General features: G+C 41.2%; 1 protein-coding gene across 50 annotated transcripts in view; it reads right to left on the bottom strand.

Moving 5' to 3' along the window:
* MTIF2 (mitochondrial translational initiation factor 2) overlaps positions 1-16159 on the bottom strand; it is a 32434-nt gene extending 16275 nt beyond the window's left edge. The window contains exons 1-10 of one of the 50 annotated variants that reach the window (XM_077959573.1): positions 16129-16159; positions 15566-15655; positions 15257-15308; positions 14501-14567; positions 13329-13396; positions 11671-11896; positions 10518-10629; positions 2385-2556; positions 1762-1922; positions 196-372 (exon numbers count right to left, since the gene is read on the bottom strand). In XM_077959573.1, the coding sequence (XP_077815699.1) occupies positions 196-372; positions 1762-1922; positions 2385-2556; positions 10518-10629; positions 11671-11889 (841 nt within the window). In that variant the 5' untranslated portion in view covers positions 11890-11896; positions 13329-13396; positions 14501-14567; ... (1 more) ...; positions 15566-15655; positions 16129-16159. Of the gene's footprint in view, positions 1-195; positions 373-1761; positions 1923-2384; positions 2557-10517; positions 10630-11670; positions 11897-13011; positions 13104-13328; positions 13467-14500; positions 14568-15256; positions 15656-15732 lie in introns of those variants that run through there. The other 49 variants (XM_077959596.1, XM_077959583.1, XM_077959570.1 and 46 more) reach the window with 49 other exon arrangements.
* Positions 16160-16964: the final 805 nt, after the last annotated feature.

Below are 16964 nucleotides of genomic sequence, written 5' to 3'. Positions count from 1 at the left end.
GTCACAAGTCCCAAGTTGAATCCTGCTATACTCTTCCTATTAGTTATAAGTCTGTGGGAAAACAATTTATCTTTGAGGCTTATCTACAATACAGGTATAACTCTGGGATTGTTGTGAAGACTAAATGAGCTATATGTAAATGGCCCCAGAACTTTGACTTTATGTAGTACATCCATTAAGTCAGCCACACAGTACCTTGTGCATCTTTGGCATGCTGAATAGATTCTACAGTTTGTTTCATCACCCCATCATCTGCAGCTACAACCAAGATGACAATGTCAGTGACCTGAGCCCCTCTGGCTCTCATTGCTGAGAAAGCAGCATGTCCTGGAGTATCAAGAAAAGTTATCTTTTCCCCAGAAGGCAGAGAAACTGTGGAAACAGAAATTCAAGAACATCAAGGACTCAAACATGTACTTCCTTAATACCAAAGAATATATGTGACATTATCTGAAACCATCAATAATTCTTTAAAATAATTTTATTCCTTCCATTAATCTTAATCAGAACACAGATCATAATAATTTCACAATGCAAAGTGATAAAATGCCAGTGAAACTTTTATGGGTTTTTTTCCACGTAAAAATTTTAAACTAAAGTCTCCATATTTCTAGAACATAACTACTTTCATAAATGTATCAATGATAAATCTATTTTAGAGATAGAACAGACCAACTGTTGTACAGGGAGCCACCCTTACATTAGCAAATCAGAATTGCACAACCCCCTGAGCCACAGAAAGGCGATTTAGTAGGCAGTAGCTCAGGATTTGAGTCCAGTGACCTTGGGTTTAAATCCTGGCTATGCTACTTACAGGCTATATACTGTGGGAAAGTTACTTAACTCAAAGAAGTATCAGCTTCCTTATTTGTAAGTGCAACTATTAATACCTACCTTATGATGTTGTTGTAAGATAAAAAAGACAAAACATATAAGGTGCTTAGCATAGTTCTGGACACATGCTAGGTGCTCATAATTGGGACTATTATTTAATTATTATCAGCAACATTATCACAACCTAGCAAAGGAGGTTATATAAACATAATTAATTAACAAAAAATTGTAGGCTCATTAAATCAAACTAAGAATGAGCTAGAATTAGAAGTTAACACAATTTTCAGCCAGGTGCAGTGGCTCACACCTGTAATCCTAGCACTTTGGGAGGTCAAGATGGGCAGATCACTTGAGGTTAAGGGTTCGACACCAGCCTGGCCAACATGGCAAAACCCTGTCTCTACTAAAAATACAAAAAAATTAGGCCAGGCAGGATGGTTCACATCTGTAATCCCAACACTTTGGGAGGCCGAGACGGGCGATCACAAGGTCAGGAGTTTGAGACCAGCCTGGCCAACACGGGGAAACCCTGCCTCAACTAAAACTACAAAAATCAGCCAGGCACAGTGGTGCACACCTGTAGTCCCAGCTACTTGGGAGGCTGAGGCAGGAGCACTGCTTGAACCGGGAAGGCAGAGGTTGCAGTGAGCCAAGATTGCACCACTGCACTCCAGCCTGGGTGACAGAGTAATACTCTGTCTCAAAAAAAAAAAAAAAAAAAAAAAAAACAGTTAACACAATTTTCTTCTCATAGAAAGTTAAAAAATAGCTTTACTAATCACTTGCTCTACATTTCATCAAACCAACGACTGTAAGCTTTAGCCTTCTCTTTTACTTTGAATTTGTATACTTCACACTATGACATTTGGTTTAAGAAAATAGTAAGTGGGGTTCCCAAGCACATTGTAAGGTAATTTGTGTTCATACCAAGAAAGGCACCAATGTGCTGAGTGATGCCTCCAACTTCCATTGCTGCCACTTGAGTTTTTCGAAGTTTGTCAAGTAATGTCGTTTTCCCGTGATCAACATGGCCCATTATAGTAACAATCGGGGACCTTGGGGTTAATAAAGCTGGATCTGCCTGGGGCCTACAATTAACAGCAGAAGAGTTTCATTTCTTAAATATCAGAAATACTTTATAGCCTGTGAATTGGTTCACATTTATCCCTGTGAGCTACCATTAACAATAAAACCCAATATTCAGTGTGGATTAGGCCTATTTCCCCTTCTTATACATATAATGACTTATGACAGACTATTTCATAACTGCCTACCTACCTGTGGTTTACATTTTCATAAGAATGAGAATTAATCAAATCTGAAAATTCAGACCAATGTATACATTCAGCAAATTAAAAAAAACCTTACAGTTTTATAATAACTTGAATATATTAATATACTTTCTAATGCTTTAAGTACTTTGAAGAAAAGTTTATACACACGTATCTTTATTACAAAAGAAATTTTAAAGCAAATCTTTCCATTAAAAAGTGTGAATATAACTATGTAGTCTCTCCCAAACCCCACCAGTCTATACAGTTAAGTTTTACCTTCTTACAGCATCTTTATTTTTTTTGACTTTGTCCTGTTTCAATTTACTCCACTTTAACTTCATCCCTGCCTTCATTATCACTTCCTTGATCCAGACTTCATCTAAATGTGAGTCTGCTTCCAGTGAATCTATGTCAATAGCAGTGTTCAATAAAGCTTCATATATATAATCTGGTTGGAATAAAATAAAACCTTTTAGGATCATTAATCAAATGCTCAAGAAAGTAATCTCTATTAATAAATGTTTATATGAATAATACACTCAATGAGAGGAATAACTATGCAAACTGGTTCTCTAATTAATAAATCACAAGGAAGCTAAAAAATGTTTTTAAATTATTCAAAATATGATACATTTCTATTTACTGACTTTTCTGCATATTCATAAATATTTGAATTTATGTATTCTAAGCCATCTGAATCATCAGTAAAATGTTAAGATAGATTTAGTATTTATAATAATTGACTGTAGTCTACTTCTCTAAAAATTAGTCACAAATGTCATGTATATATGAATGTGTGTGTGTATACAATCAATTCCCATTATTTGCAATAATTATGTTCTATAAAGTCACCAAAACTATTGAATTAGCAAATATTGAACCACTGTTCTGAGGGGAACTACACAGTTGGGTTCCTGCAAGCCTTCAGTGACATTTCATTAACTGATCAATACATAATTTTGTTTTATGCATTTCTGTTTAAAGATACTATATATATATTTGATTCATTAACATTGAACTCATAGCCAATTGCACTATAACTCATGCTGGAACAAGCTTATTTGAGATGCATATTTTCTCTGTAAGGCATATCACAGCCTTCTTGAGCTTAGGAACACTAGATAGGACTTCAGTACCACATTTAGGAGCCATTTTAAACAGCAAAATTACCAACAAAAAGTATAAAAATGTGAAAAAAAATGTGGCACTAAATAGAATACAAAAAGGACACTTGTTTGCAGTACAACAGCTGAAACAGAGTGTCACCTCATTCAACCTCAGCTTCAGAACATGCAAAATGCACAACTCACATTTTTCACTGTTCTGCACATGTCCAATAATAACTGCAAGAGAACCTGAGTACTGATTTTTTTTTTTCTTTCTGGGACAGAGTTTTGCTGTTGTCACCCAGGCTGAAGTGCAGTGGGGCAATCTCAGCTAGCTGCAGCCTCTGCTTCCCAGGTTCAAACAATTCTTCTGCCTCAGCCTCCTAAGTAGCTGAGACTACAAGTGCATGCCACCATCCCTGGCTAATTTTTGTATTTTTAGTAGACAGGGTTTCACCATGTTGGTTAGGCTGGTCTCAAATTCCTGACCTCAGATGATCTGCCTGTCTGGGCCTCCCAAAGTGCTGGGATCACAGGCGTGAGCCACTGCACCCAGCAAGTACTGATTTTTGAGCTGCAAATACATTTTGTTGAGTAGGTGAATTTTCAAATACAGAATCCACACCTAAAATAAATAATCCACGCATAATGAGAACTGACAGTACGTACAGACACACACACTATATATATATCTCTCTCTCTCTGAATACATGTATCCTCAATTCATTTACCTGTTTATGTATCTAGGGTGTCCAAAAAGTCTTTATTTTTTATTTAAAAAAATTTTTTGGCCAGGCATGGTGGCTCATGCCTGTAATCCCAGCACTTTGGGAGGCCGAGGCGGGCAGATCATGAGGTCAGGAGTTCAAGACCAGCCTGGCCAATATAGTGAAACCCCATTTCTACTAAAAATACAAAAATTAGCCAGGCATGGTGGCAGCGCCTGTAGTCCCAGCTACATGGGCAGTTGGGGCAGGAGAATCGCTTGAACCCGGGAGACAGATGTTGCAGTGAGCCAAGAATGTGCCACTGCACTCCAGCCTGGATGACAGAGTGAGACTCCATCACAAAAAAAGAAACAAAAAAAAAACAAAAAACTTTTTTTTGAGATAGGGTCTTGCACTGTCGTCCAGGCTAGAGTACAGTGGCACAATCCTAACTCACTGCTGTAGCCTCAAATTCCCAGGCTCAAGCAACCCTCCTGCCTCGGTCTCCATTGTAGCTGGAACCACAGGTGCCACCACCACATCCTACTAATTTTTTGTAGAGAAGGGGTCTTGCCATGTTGCCCAGGTTGGTTTTGAACTCCTGGTCAAGCAATTCTCCCACCTTGGCCTCCCAAAGTTCTGGAATTACAGGTGTTACTGCACCTAACCCAAAAACTCTTGAAATATAGGAAAAATATTTACCTATTCTCTTTTTCATTTTATTTAATGTGCTTTGTTTTAATCTCAGTCATGTTTCCCTGTGGATGATAAACAAATGTATCTGTGATGATAATGAAACAAGTAGTTTTATGTTCCAGACTTGTAGTCACCCTATAAAAATATATTTAAAGCCGGGCGTGGTGGCTCAAGCCTGTAATCCCAGCACTTTGGGAGGCCGAGGTGGGCAGATCACCTGAGATCAGGAGTTCAAAACCAGCCTGCCCAACATGGTGAAACCCCATCTCCATTAAAAATACAAAAAATTAGCTGGGCATGGTGGCACACACCTGTAATCCCAGCTGCTCCAGAGGTTAAAGCAGGAGAATCTCTTGAACCCAGGAGGCGGAGGTTGTAGTGAGCCAAGACTGAGCCACTGCGCTCCAGTCTGGGCAAGAGTGAGACCCCGTCTCAAGAAAAAAAAAAGGAAGAAAGCCATCCTCAGATAAGCAGAACATTACACTAAAAGAACATCCTATTCACTGGTGTGCTGGCAAATGTTTAATAACTATGCTGTCAAAAATAAACCTCTAATTTACAGCATTCCCCAATTTCCATGGTGCAAATATGCCCACCATGGTTGATTACAAGCTACCAACATAAAGTCACTGAATACAGAGTTGGGAAGAGATGCACAGTAGTAGACTACTATATAGTCTTTCTACCATACAGATATGATAGGCATAAATAACCTTGAGAACACAAATAATTGTAAAATGCAATAAAATAATTGGGAAGTGAAGAGTTGGTTTTGTTTGTTTGTTTGTTTGGGGTTTTTTGAGGCAGGGTCTCACTCTGTCGCCCTGGCTGGAATGCAGCGGCACAATCTCGGCTCACTGCAACCTCTGCTTCCCAGGCAATCCTCCCACCTCAGCCTCCTCAAAAGCAGGAACTACAGGCTTGCGTCACCATACCCAGCTAATTTTTGTATTTCTTTTGTAAAGATGAGGCTTCACCATGTTGCCCAGGCTGATCTCAAACTCTTGGGCTCAAGCGATATGTTTGCCTCAGCCTCTGAAAGTGCTGGGATTATAGACATGAGCCACCACACCCAGCCAGTAAAAGAGTTTTTGAGTTTTTACTACCTTTATGACTTAATTTTTTAAAATGGTTGTGTTTAACAACCAATAATGCCAAGAAACCATTTCCTATTTATCTTTCTACCACATGCTTTCCCAAGGAAACACATTTTAAGAATGATACAACTCAAATTTACTATGTGAATATGCTCTCAGAGAACTGTAAAACTATTTCAAAACAAAAATTATTAGTTGGCTGGGCATGGTGGCTCACACCTGTAATCCCACCACTTTGGGAAGCTGAGGTGGGTGGATCAGCTGAGGTCAGGAGTTTGAGACCAGCCTGACCAACATGGTGAAATCCCATCTCTACTTAAAACACAAAAATTAGCAAGGAGGCTGGGCAGTGGCTCACGCCTGTAATCCCAGCACTTTGGGAGGCTAAGGTGGGCGGATCACCTGAGGTCAGGAGTTAGAGACCAGCCAGGCCAACATGCTGAAACCTCGTCTCTACTAAAAATACAGAAATTAGCCAGGCGTGGTGGCGCATGCCTGTAGTCCCAGCTACTTAGGAAGCTGAGGCAGGAGAATCGCTTGAACCTGGGAGACAGAAGTTGCAGTGAGCTGAGATCGTTACCGCTGCACTCCAGACTGGGTGAGAGAGCAAGACTCCGTCTCAAAAAAAAAACTTAGCCAGGCATGTTAGGCATCTGTAATCCCAGCTACTCGCAAGGCTGAGACAGGAGAATTGCTTGAACCTGAGAGGTGGAGGTTGCAGTAAGCCAAGATCACGCCATTGCATTCCAGCCTGCACAACAAGAGTGAAACTCTGTTCAAAAAAATATATATATACAGGCCGGGCGCGGTGGCTCAAGCCTGTAATCCCAGCACTTTGGGAGGCTGAGGCGGGTGGATCACGAGGTCAGGAGATCGAGACCATCCTGGCTAACATGGTGAAACCCCGTCTCTACTAAAAATACAAAAAACTAGCAGGGCGTGGTGGTGGGCGCCTGTAGTCCCAGCTACTTGGGAGGCTGAGGCGGGAGAATGGCGTGAACCCGGGAGGCGGAGCTTGCAGTGAGCCGAGATCACGCCACTGCACTCCAGCCTGGGAGACACAGTGAGACTCCGTCTCAAAAAAAAAAAAAATATATATATATATATACACACACATATATATGAGTACAATTCTATTTCTAATAATGCTAAAAATACCTAATACTCTAGTTTTCCAATACATTATATCGAACTTTTGGGAAGTAGCTTACATAAAGAGATAATCATTTCCCCTCTGTATTAAATGCATATGGTATTAACATACTATTTTATTTTTACCAAAGACTTAAATATTTACATGTAGAAAAGTATCCAACATATTGCAACATTAAATATTACATCAAGCTACTTAAATTACCCAGGAGAAGAGGGAAAAAAAGTACTCATATCGCTAATATATATAGTAGTTAAAAAGAATCACCTCATGAAAACTATCTTTAATTCAGAAGAGATTTGAATATGAAATAAGCTTCAAATAGACACCCTTTATTTTCATCATAAACAATCAGTTTGGGGTTTAGAGTACTGCTCCATGAGACTAAATTTGTATTTTAATCATTCTATTTATTAGTCATACTAAAGAATTATGGTTATGGGTTCCTCTATGTGTATAGGGGTAGGGGGTAATGTTTGAAAAAAAAAAAAAAAAGGAGTACTCATCTTTTAGAGATATATACTGAAGTACTAATGGATAAAATAAAATATCTGTTGTCACTGACTTATGCATAAATTTAAGCTTTTTCCATTCTTTCTGCTACCATATTTGTCTGATAATTGCTAATAATAAAAAGTTTTGCCAGGCACAGTGGCTCATCCCTGTAATCCTAGCATTTGGAAGGCTAAGGTGTGCAGATCACTTGAGGTCAGGAGTTTGAGACCAGCCTGGCCCACATAATGAAACTCTGTCTCTACTAAAAATACAAATATTAGCTGGGTGTGGTGGCATATGCCTGTAATCTCAGCTACTTGGGAGGCTCAGGCACAAGAATCACTTGAACCGGGGAGTCAGAAGTTGCAGTGAGCCAAGATCCTGCCACTGGACTCCAGCCTGAGTGACACAGCAAGACTGTGCCTCAAAAAAAAGTTCTAAAAATCAAGCCTATCATCCATACTATTTATAAAACCACACCAATACAATTTTCTGTAGAAAAAATTCTGAATGATATAGCCATATTCATTTATTTTCATAGTTTTCTAGCTGTAAAATGACTGAATAATCCATCTGCAAAATTATTAAAAATGCCAAACAGGCCAGGCACGGTGGCTCACGCCTGTAATCCCAGTACTTTGGGAAGCCGAGGCGGGCGGATCACCTGAGGTCGGGAGTTCAAGACCAGTCTGATCAACATACAGAAACTTCATCTCTACTACAAACACAAAATTAGTCAGGCGTGGTGGTGCACGCCTGTAATCTCAGCTACTCGGGAGGCTGAGACAGGAGAACTGCTTGAACCCAGGAGGCAGAGGTTGTGATGAGCCGAGATCGCGCCATTGCACTCTAGCCTGGCTAACAAGAGCGAAACTCTGTCTCAAAAAAAAAAAAAAAAAAAAAAAAAAAGCCAAACAGTGTGCTAACAATTTTGTACTCTTTGTAAGGATGTACATGCACAAAAAGTAGTAACACGTTCAGGCAGGAAATACATTGAAGTTTAGCATTGCTGTGATTTACAAAATAATTCTTGAGAGATAATTTGGTTGATGAGTAACAGCATGTGCTCTGGAGCCATAATTCATAAGATCAAATATTCCCCATATTTCCGAGGTTCAAATCCTGGTTCTCCCACAACTAGCTGGAAAGAGTGGGTAATTACTTATCCTCTCTAAACCTCACTTTCCCAGCCTGTAAATAAGGATACCTAACTTTAGGGCATTGTGAGAAGAAGTACAAGAGTTAAAAAAGTACTGGTACATATTAATGGCTTAACATATATGAGTTACTATTAATTCTTTTTTTCCCCAAGAGTCTGTTACACTTTGTTACAATAACAGGGTATATCTCTCATATACTGAATTTTAATGTCACTTTATAATGAAAACTCAAATTTTGTTTCAAAAATCCTAAACTGGTAATAAGCACATCACAATGAAGGAATATAAAAATGGCAATAATATGCTCCATTTATAAATAAAAATAATATTATGACAAATTGTAGTTATTATTATCAGTATATATATTTTTTAAAGACAGATTCTCACTCTGTCGCCCTGGCTGGAGTGCAGTGGTGCGATCTCGGCTCATCCTGGGTTCACGCCATTCTCCTGCCTCAGCCTCCCGAGTAGCTGGGACTACAGGCGCCTGCCACTATGCCTGGCTTATTTTTTTGGTATTTTTAGTAGAGACGGGTTTCACTGTGTTAGCCAGGATGGTCTCGATCTCCTGACCTAGTGATCCGCCCGCCTCAGCCTCCCAAAGTGCTGGGATTATAGGAGTGAGCCACCGTGCCTGGCTACTATCAGTATTTCTCATATTGTCAAAATGAGTGAAAAGGCTGGGCGTGGGAGTTCACGCCTGTAATCCCATCACTTTGGGAGGCCGAGGCTGGCGGATCACTTGAGGTCAGGAATTTGAGACCAGCCTGGCCAACATGGTGAAACGCTGTACTACTAAAAATACAAAAATTAGCCAGGCGTGGTTGTGGGCACCTATAATCCCAGCTCCTCAGGAGGCTGAGGCAGTAGAATCACTTGAATCTGGGAGGCGGAGGTTGCAGCGAGCCAAGATTGTGCCACTGCACTCCATCCTGGGTGACAAGAGTGAAACTCTATCTCAAAAAATAATAATAATAATAATAATGAGTGAAAAAAAGGAAACCAGAAAATTATAGGGCCAGACATGGTGGCTCATACCTATAATCCCAGCACTTTGGGAAGCTGAGGCAGAAGGATTACTTGCACCCAGGAGTTCAAGACCAGGCTAGACAACATAGTAAGACTCTGTCTCTACAAAAAATAAAAAATTAGCTGGGCATAGTGGCACATGCCTGTAGTCCCAGCTACTCAGGAGGCTGAGGCTGAAGGACTGTTTGGGCCCAGGAGGCCAAGGCTGCAGCAGTGAGCCATGATTGTGCCACTATACTGGACAAAGCAAGACCCTTTCTCAAAAAAAAACTGAAAAAAAAAAAAAAGGAAGAAGATATAGAAAATTATAGAAAAACAAAGAGAAAGTATGTAAGTATAGACCCTCAGTCTAAAAACATTCTTTGGATTTATTCTAATAGCCCACAAAACTTCCAAGAAACAAAAATTAATTCATACAAGAAAATCTTTTCCACTTTAATTAAAAGCAAAATCTTAGAGAACTACATTTGGCAGAGTCAAGAAACTAGGGATTATGACTTAAAATGAAGAATATTACGATGACTTTATATATATATATGTATTTTTTTTTTTTTTTTTTGAGACGGAGTCTCGCTCTGTCACCCAGGCTGGAGTGCGGTGGCCGGATCTCAGCTCACTGCAAGCTCCGCCTCCCGGGTTCACGCCATTCTCCTGCCTCAGCCTCCCAAGTAGCTGGGACTATAGGCGCCCGCCACCTCGCCCGGCTAGTTTTTTGTATTTTTTTAGTAGAGACGGGGTTTCACCGTGTTAGCCAGGATGGTCTCGATCTCCTGACCTCGTGATCCGCCCGTCTTGGCCTCCCAAAGTGCTGGGATTACAGGCGTGAGCCACCGCGCCCGGCCGACTTAATATATTTTTTAAGTGCCAGTCTAGTTTTTAATCTTTAAATGCCTTAATCTCATTGCAAATAAAATGCCTGGTCTTCCAACATTCCCATATTTTGCTTTGTAAAAATATCTGACTCACCTGTGTTTTTTTCCATTGCCCTGGCCAGTTCCTCAACAGTCATTCCAATCCATACTTCTACCACCTTTTTAGATTTTGTTGAAGATAACTGAGATTTCTGTGGTCTTTCTTCCTATTAAAAAAATCAGAACATATAAACAAAAAGGAAGAAAAAACTTAAGTGACAATTTAGATTTATTCTGAAATATCTACCACAATCATAGCTACTATTTCTTTTTTTTGAGACAGAGTCTTGCTCTGTCATCCAGATCTCATCCGATCTCAGCTCACTACAACCTCCACCTCCTGGGTTCAAGCCATTCTCCTGCCTCAGCCTCCCCAGTAGCTGGGATTACCGGTGTGCACCACCATGCCCAACTAGTTTTTGTATTTTTTTTGTTTTTTGGTTTTTTTTTGAGATGGAGTCTCTCACTCTGTTGCCCAGGCTGGAATGCATGGTGTGGTCTCGGCTCACTGCAACCTACAACTCTCAGGTTCAAGCGATTCTCCTGCCTCAGCCTCCTGAGTAGCTGGGACTACAGGCATGCGCCACCACGCCTGGCTAATTTTTGTATTTTTAGTAGAGACAGGGTTTCACCATGTTGGCCAGGCTGGTCTCAAACTCTTGACCTTGTGATCTGCTTACCTTGGCCTCCCGAAGTGCTAGGATTACAGGCGTGAGCCACTGTGTCTGACCATAGCTACTATTTCTACCAACAAACACTCCCATAAGTAGTTAAAACTTAGGCTAAAATTAAATTCCTACATCCTTAATTCACTGTTGTACACTGATTCCCAAGGAACCAAATTCATCAGCACCACACAATTAACCAGAACTTCCCTTTCTCACAAAGCGCTATTGCTTGGAATATAGCATTAAGTAATAAATATTCTGTAAATGATAAAATACTCAAAATGGATTTCTACTCATGGTTCTAGGCACTTTCATTTTAGATCAAATAATAAAATAACTTACAGAAATCTGTAACTATGCCGGGCGCGGTGGCTCATGCCTGTAATCCCAGCTACTCAGGAGGCTGAGGCAGGAGAACCACTTAAACCCAGGAGGCGTAGGTTGCAGTGAGCCGAGATCGCACCTGTGCACTCCAGCCTGGGTGACAGGTTGAGACTCCGTCTCAAAAAAAAAAAAAAAAAAAAAGAAAACTGTAACTACCTTTTTTGTTACTAGAAACCTATACTGAGATAAAGCAGCCCCAGTGAGCATTTCTGTTGGCCAGGGCCAGGCATACAGCTGAGCTGTCCACACAGGGTACGCAGATGAAAACCCATGGCTCCACTGTCTTAATGCTCTTCTTTGACACAGACTGTGCAGTTGCCTATAAACAGTGTGAAATCGTAGCAAGTTCTCCAATTTCAATAGCTTCTGGTTCATGTTTCTCCTAGGAAAAAAAAAAAGGTTTTAAAATAATATTCAAATCAAGTTAGCAAATATTAATTGGATATTTACTATATGCATAGCACTGGGCTACACTTAACTCACTAGACTTACAACAACGAGTAAAACTGGGTTCCTGCCCTGAAAAAACTCAGTCTCATCAAGAGATGGGATTCCATACCAAGTACTCTCTAGATACTAGCTATTATTATTACTGTTAATGTTACTACTATGATAGAATTGAAATACAATAACAACTTGTAAAAGGCACTTTTTTCACTCTCGAAATATCAACTAACCAAATCACAACTAGAGTAATTTTTCTAAAGTACAAATTTGAAATGATCACCTTTCTGTTAAACACCCTGAAACTTCTTTTTTGAAACTGGGTCTCACTATATTGTCCAAGCTGGAGGCTGGAATGCACTGATGTGGTCACAGCTCATTGCAGCCTCGACCTCCTAGGCTTAGGTGATCCTCTCACCTCAGCCTCCCTAATAGCTGGGACTAGAGGTGCCCACCACTATGCCCAGATAATTTTTTGTTTGTTTTTTTGGTATAGATGGTGTTTCACCATGTTGTCTAGGCTGGTCTCAAACTCCTGGGATCCAGTGATCCACCCTGGTCTCCCAAAGTGCTGGGATTACAGGCATGAGCCACCATGCCCAGCCTTACTTTATTTCTTACACTCTTAGAGTCTCTACACTCCTACCTCTCAAGCTTTTGTTATTATAACCCACCTATAATCTCTGATGGCTTGTCATCTCATCTCTGAAACTTTGCACACACTTCATCTAGTTGGAACTGTCTTTCAATTCTTAACACTTTTCCATCTTCCCATCTCACCCCCTAAAAAAAGATGCTTTATAGTAGGAAGAAGACACCCAATATTTATTGAATAATGCCTTTTGAGTTATTATTCTTAGAATGAAAGAAGAGTTTTTTGAGAGAAAACTGTAACAGAACTCATTAGTAATAGTTCTTTTCCTCCCAGTGGCCTCTACTGCCTCTGCTCTCAAGACTGCATTTCTATGGCTTTGCTTTTCAGTTTTTAGGGGCAGGAACGACAAAAACAATGTAAAAAGAACACGTTTTCCGGCCGGGTATGGTGGCTCATACCTGTAATTCCAGCACTTTGGGAGGCCAACGTGGGCAGATCACCTGACATCAGGAGTTTGAGACTGCCTGGCCAACGTGGTGAAACCCCGTCTCTAATAAAAATACATATAAAGCTATCTTGAACAAAATTATAAACTTTTACAAAGTTTTAAAATTTTTGGCCAGGCACAGTGGCTCATGCCTGTAATCTCAGCACTTTGGGAGACCAGGGTGGACCAGGGTGACCAAGGCAGGCAGGTCATTTGAGGTCAGGAGTTCGACACCAGGCTGACTGATGTGGTGAAACCCCATCTCTGTTAAAAATTCAAAAAAATTACCTGGACGTGGTGGCACATGCCTGTAGTCCCAGCTACTCGGGAGGCTGAGGCAGGAGAATCGCTTGAACCTGGGAGACAGAGGTTGCAGTGAGCCGAGATTGCACCACTGTACTCCAGCCTGGGAGACAGAGCGTGACTCTGCCTCAAAAAAAAAATTTTTTTTAAATGATTTCTCTTATAATATGGCATTTCTACAGTATGCTTATATTTTATATTTATATACAACATATATATTATATATTTATATTTTCTACTAGATATTCTTTAAAATTGTTCACAAATGATAATAGTTATTTGATGTGACCAAAGAAATCAAGGCTCTGGACGGGTGATCTTTGCTAGATAACTAGACATTAAATGTTACATTTCTTTCTTTCTTTTTTTTTTTTTTTGAGATGGAGTCTCCCTCTGTTGCCCATGCTGGAGTTCAGTGGTGTGATCTCAGCCCACTGCAACCTCTGACTCCCGGGTTGAGCGATTCTCCAGCCTTAGCCTCCCAAGTAGCTTGAACTACAGGTGTGCGCCACTGTGTCCAGCTAATTTTTGTATTTTTAGTGGATGCCAGGTTTTACCGTGTTAGCCAGGCTAGTCTCAAACTCCTGACCTCAGGTGATCCACCTGCCTCAGCCTCCCAAAATGCTGGGATTACAGGTGTGAGCCACCATGCCTAGCCTAAATGTTACATTTCAACCAATCTTTCCAAAGTGTATTTTATGGTTCTAACATAGTAAATTTATGGTTCTGACATGGTAAATAGAATATACTGAAATTTTTTTTTTGAGATGGAGTTTTGCTCGTCGCCCAGGCTGGAGTGCAATGGTGCAATCTCGGCTCACTGCAACCTCCACCTCCTGGGTTCAAGGGATGCTCCTGCCTCAGCCTCCCAAGTAGCTGGGATTACAGGCGCCTGCCAGCACAGCCGGCTAATTTTTTTGTATTTTTAGTAGAGACAGGGTTTCACCATGTTGGTCAGGCTGGTCTTGAACTCCTGACCTCAGGTGATCCACCCACCTTGGCCTCCCAAAGTGCTGAGATTACAGGCGTAAGCCACCGCGCCTGGCCTATATTGAATACTTTTTAAAAGAAAGAAAATAAATGGTAACTGAAACAAGCACAGTATAGTGAAGAAATTATCTTATTGGGCAACAAAGGAAACTTAGCTGGACACTCACTCTGATAGTAAGTGTTATCTGGACTCAGCAAGTCACTTGTTTCCTATGGGCCTCATTTTCTGGATCTCTGTTAATAAATAAATAAATAAATAAGTGTTTGAATATCTGTCCTTCCTATTACAAGACTATGAGGACAAAATGGGATGATGTAAAGACTTTATCATCAGCTATTTTAAAACCATATCACACGTTTCAGTATTGGCTTATAAGCTTTGAGGATTCATTGCTTATAAGTTAAAAATATTCACAAGTCATTAACTTGTTTACCTTCGGACAATTAAGAGGTTATGTATGTGTGTGTAATCGAGCAAGCATTTTACCTTAAAAGGCTTACTCAAGTAAAGATCAAGGAAAAATCTGACTTAATGCCAACGAAATAAACACATTAAGATTTAGAAATTCAGGCCGGGCGTGGTGGCTCATGCCTGTAATCCTAGCACTTTGGGAGGCCGAGGCGGGCGGATCACCTGAGGTCATGAGTTCAAGAGCCTGGCCAACGTGGTGAAACCCCATCTCTACTAAAAGTACAAAAATTAGCCGGGCGTGGTGGTGGGCGCCTGTAATCTCAGCGACTTGGGAGACAGAGGCAGGAGAATCGCTTGAACCCAGGAGGCAGATTGCAGTGAGCCGAGATCGCGCCACTGCACTCCAGCCTGGGCGACAGAGTGAGACTCTGTCCAAAGGAAAAAAAAAAAAATTTGGAAATTCATTCAATAGTATTTACACACATTAAATACTTTTAAGAATGGCACATACTTACTGTTGTGCCCCTGGACCAAAAGTAGAGTGCTCGGGAAACACAGGATTCCTTGAGAAAATAATTTTTAAACGAGTATGAAACCAGATTCGAGAAGAGCACAGATTAAGGGAATGGGAGGAAGGACACTACAAGATATTAACCAAAGCACAGATATGTAATTGAGGCAGAAACTGGAAAGACATATTGGAGGCAATAACCCAAATGTCAAAACTGGAAGGAAATTTGTCACTTATTCCAAGCTCCTCATTTTACAGAAAAGGAAACGTAAATCCATAGTGGTCAAAAAGGCGTCTCCAGTGTCATACCGCTAGTTAATGGCAGTCAAGACTAGAACCCAGACGTTCTGACTCCCAGTAAGGTGGTGTTTGGTCACTAGGATATTCTTGTCAAGGAATCTGAAAAAAGTATGTTGCAAATACGTAGTTACGTTAGTGGAAATATCTGAAAGTGAGCTGGAAGCTTTCGAACTTACCTGAAAGGTAAAAATAAATCACTGCAGAAAAATTACGAAACTGGGGTGGCTTCGCCTCAAATTGGAGCCCAGAAGGCCTTGGGCCCATGGGAGGCTGGGACTTGAGGACCTGCGCCCGCAGCGGCGCCCGAAGAGGGGAAGCCGGCCGGCCGCTTCCGAGAGAACAGAGCACATGCCTTCGTGAATGCTTAACGTGGGCTTACGCAGGGATTAAACGCATCTTGAAAAGCCTTCCGAACGCACAATGTTTATGAGTTCGCGTGATTTGTGCCACTGACACGTTAGGCGAAACAACACACACCACCCACACCGGACAACCCTGGTTAAGGGACCCTACCCACTTAACTCCTACCTACTGTCCCGGGCCCCTGGGTTCTGAGCACGGGTGGAGCTCACCTTCCGCACCCGGAAGAATGGTCGGTAAGTCAGTCCGTCCCCGCTACGGTCCCCGCCGGGCTTCCGGTCCCGCTGGAAAAGGTTCTTTCCGGAATTCAGAAGAGTCGCGGTAGCCGCCCGGGGTGGGACTGTTTGCGGTGTTCGCAGCGGGCGTCCAGCCTGGGAGGCGCTCGTTCAACCTGTGGCTCCTCCCAGGGTCAGCCGTGCGTGGTGAATCGTTTCTGCAGGTCCCTTCCATTTCTTGTTTTCCTTTCCTTTCTTTCTCTCTTTCCTTTTTCTCTTTCTGTCCCTCTCGTTTCTTTCCTTACTTCCTTCATTTCTTCCTTCCTTTCTTTCCTCTTCCTTCCTTTCCGTTTTTCGCTTTTTTTTTTTTTTTAAGAAAACTGCCTTTATTCAATTAGAAGTTGGAAAAATTAACTGATACAGAAAAAAAGTGTAATCAGCTGGAGAAAAAAGTGCCACCCATGAGAACTGATGGCTCCTCTGGGAGGGAATCTGGATACAATGAGGGTTTCTAGGAAGCAAATTACTTCTACTCTGGGGCTCTGTGTGGCCTCGGTGGTGCTTGCACTCGAGGAAACGTTAAATGGAGAACTGTGGGAGAAATGATACCTCCTTCAAAGATACGTGTTCCTAACAAGAAGGAAAAAAGAAATGCAAGGAAACAGTGGCCGTAGAACCAGTTAGTATTGTGCGAACAGTACTTTCTCTTTTTTCGGAAGTCAGCTTGTATGTATGGCATTTGGAGTAATAGAGTCAGAGTGTCTGATTTCCTATCCCAGCTCATTTCTAGTGTGTGGTTGGGGATGTCTTGTCAACTGTCCATGTCCCAGTTT

Source organism: Macaca mulatta, chromosome 13, assembly GCF_049350105.2.
Source record: "Macaca mulatta isolate MMU2019108-1 chromosome 13, T2T-MMU8v2.0, whole genome shotgun sequence".
Classification (NCBI taxonomy): domain Eukaryota; kingdom Metazoa; phylum Chordata; class Mammalia; order Primates; family Cercopithecidae; genus Macaca; species Macaca mulatta.
Note: the sequence above shows the minus strand (reverse complement) of the source record. Positions and strands in the feature narration are given on the sequence as shown.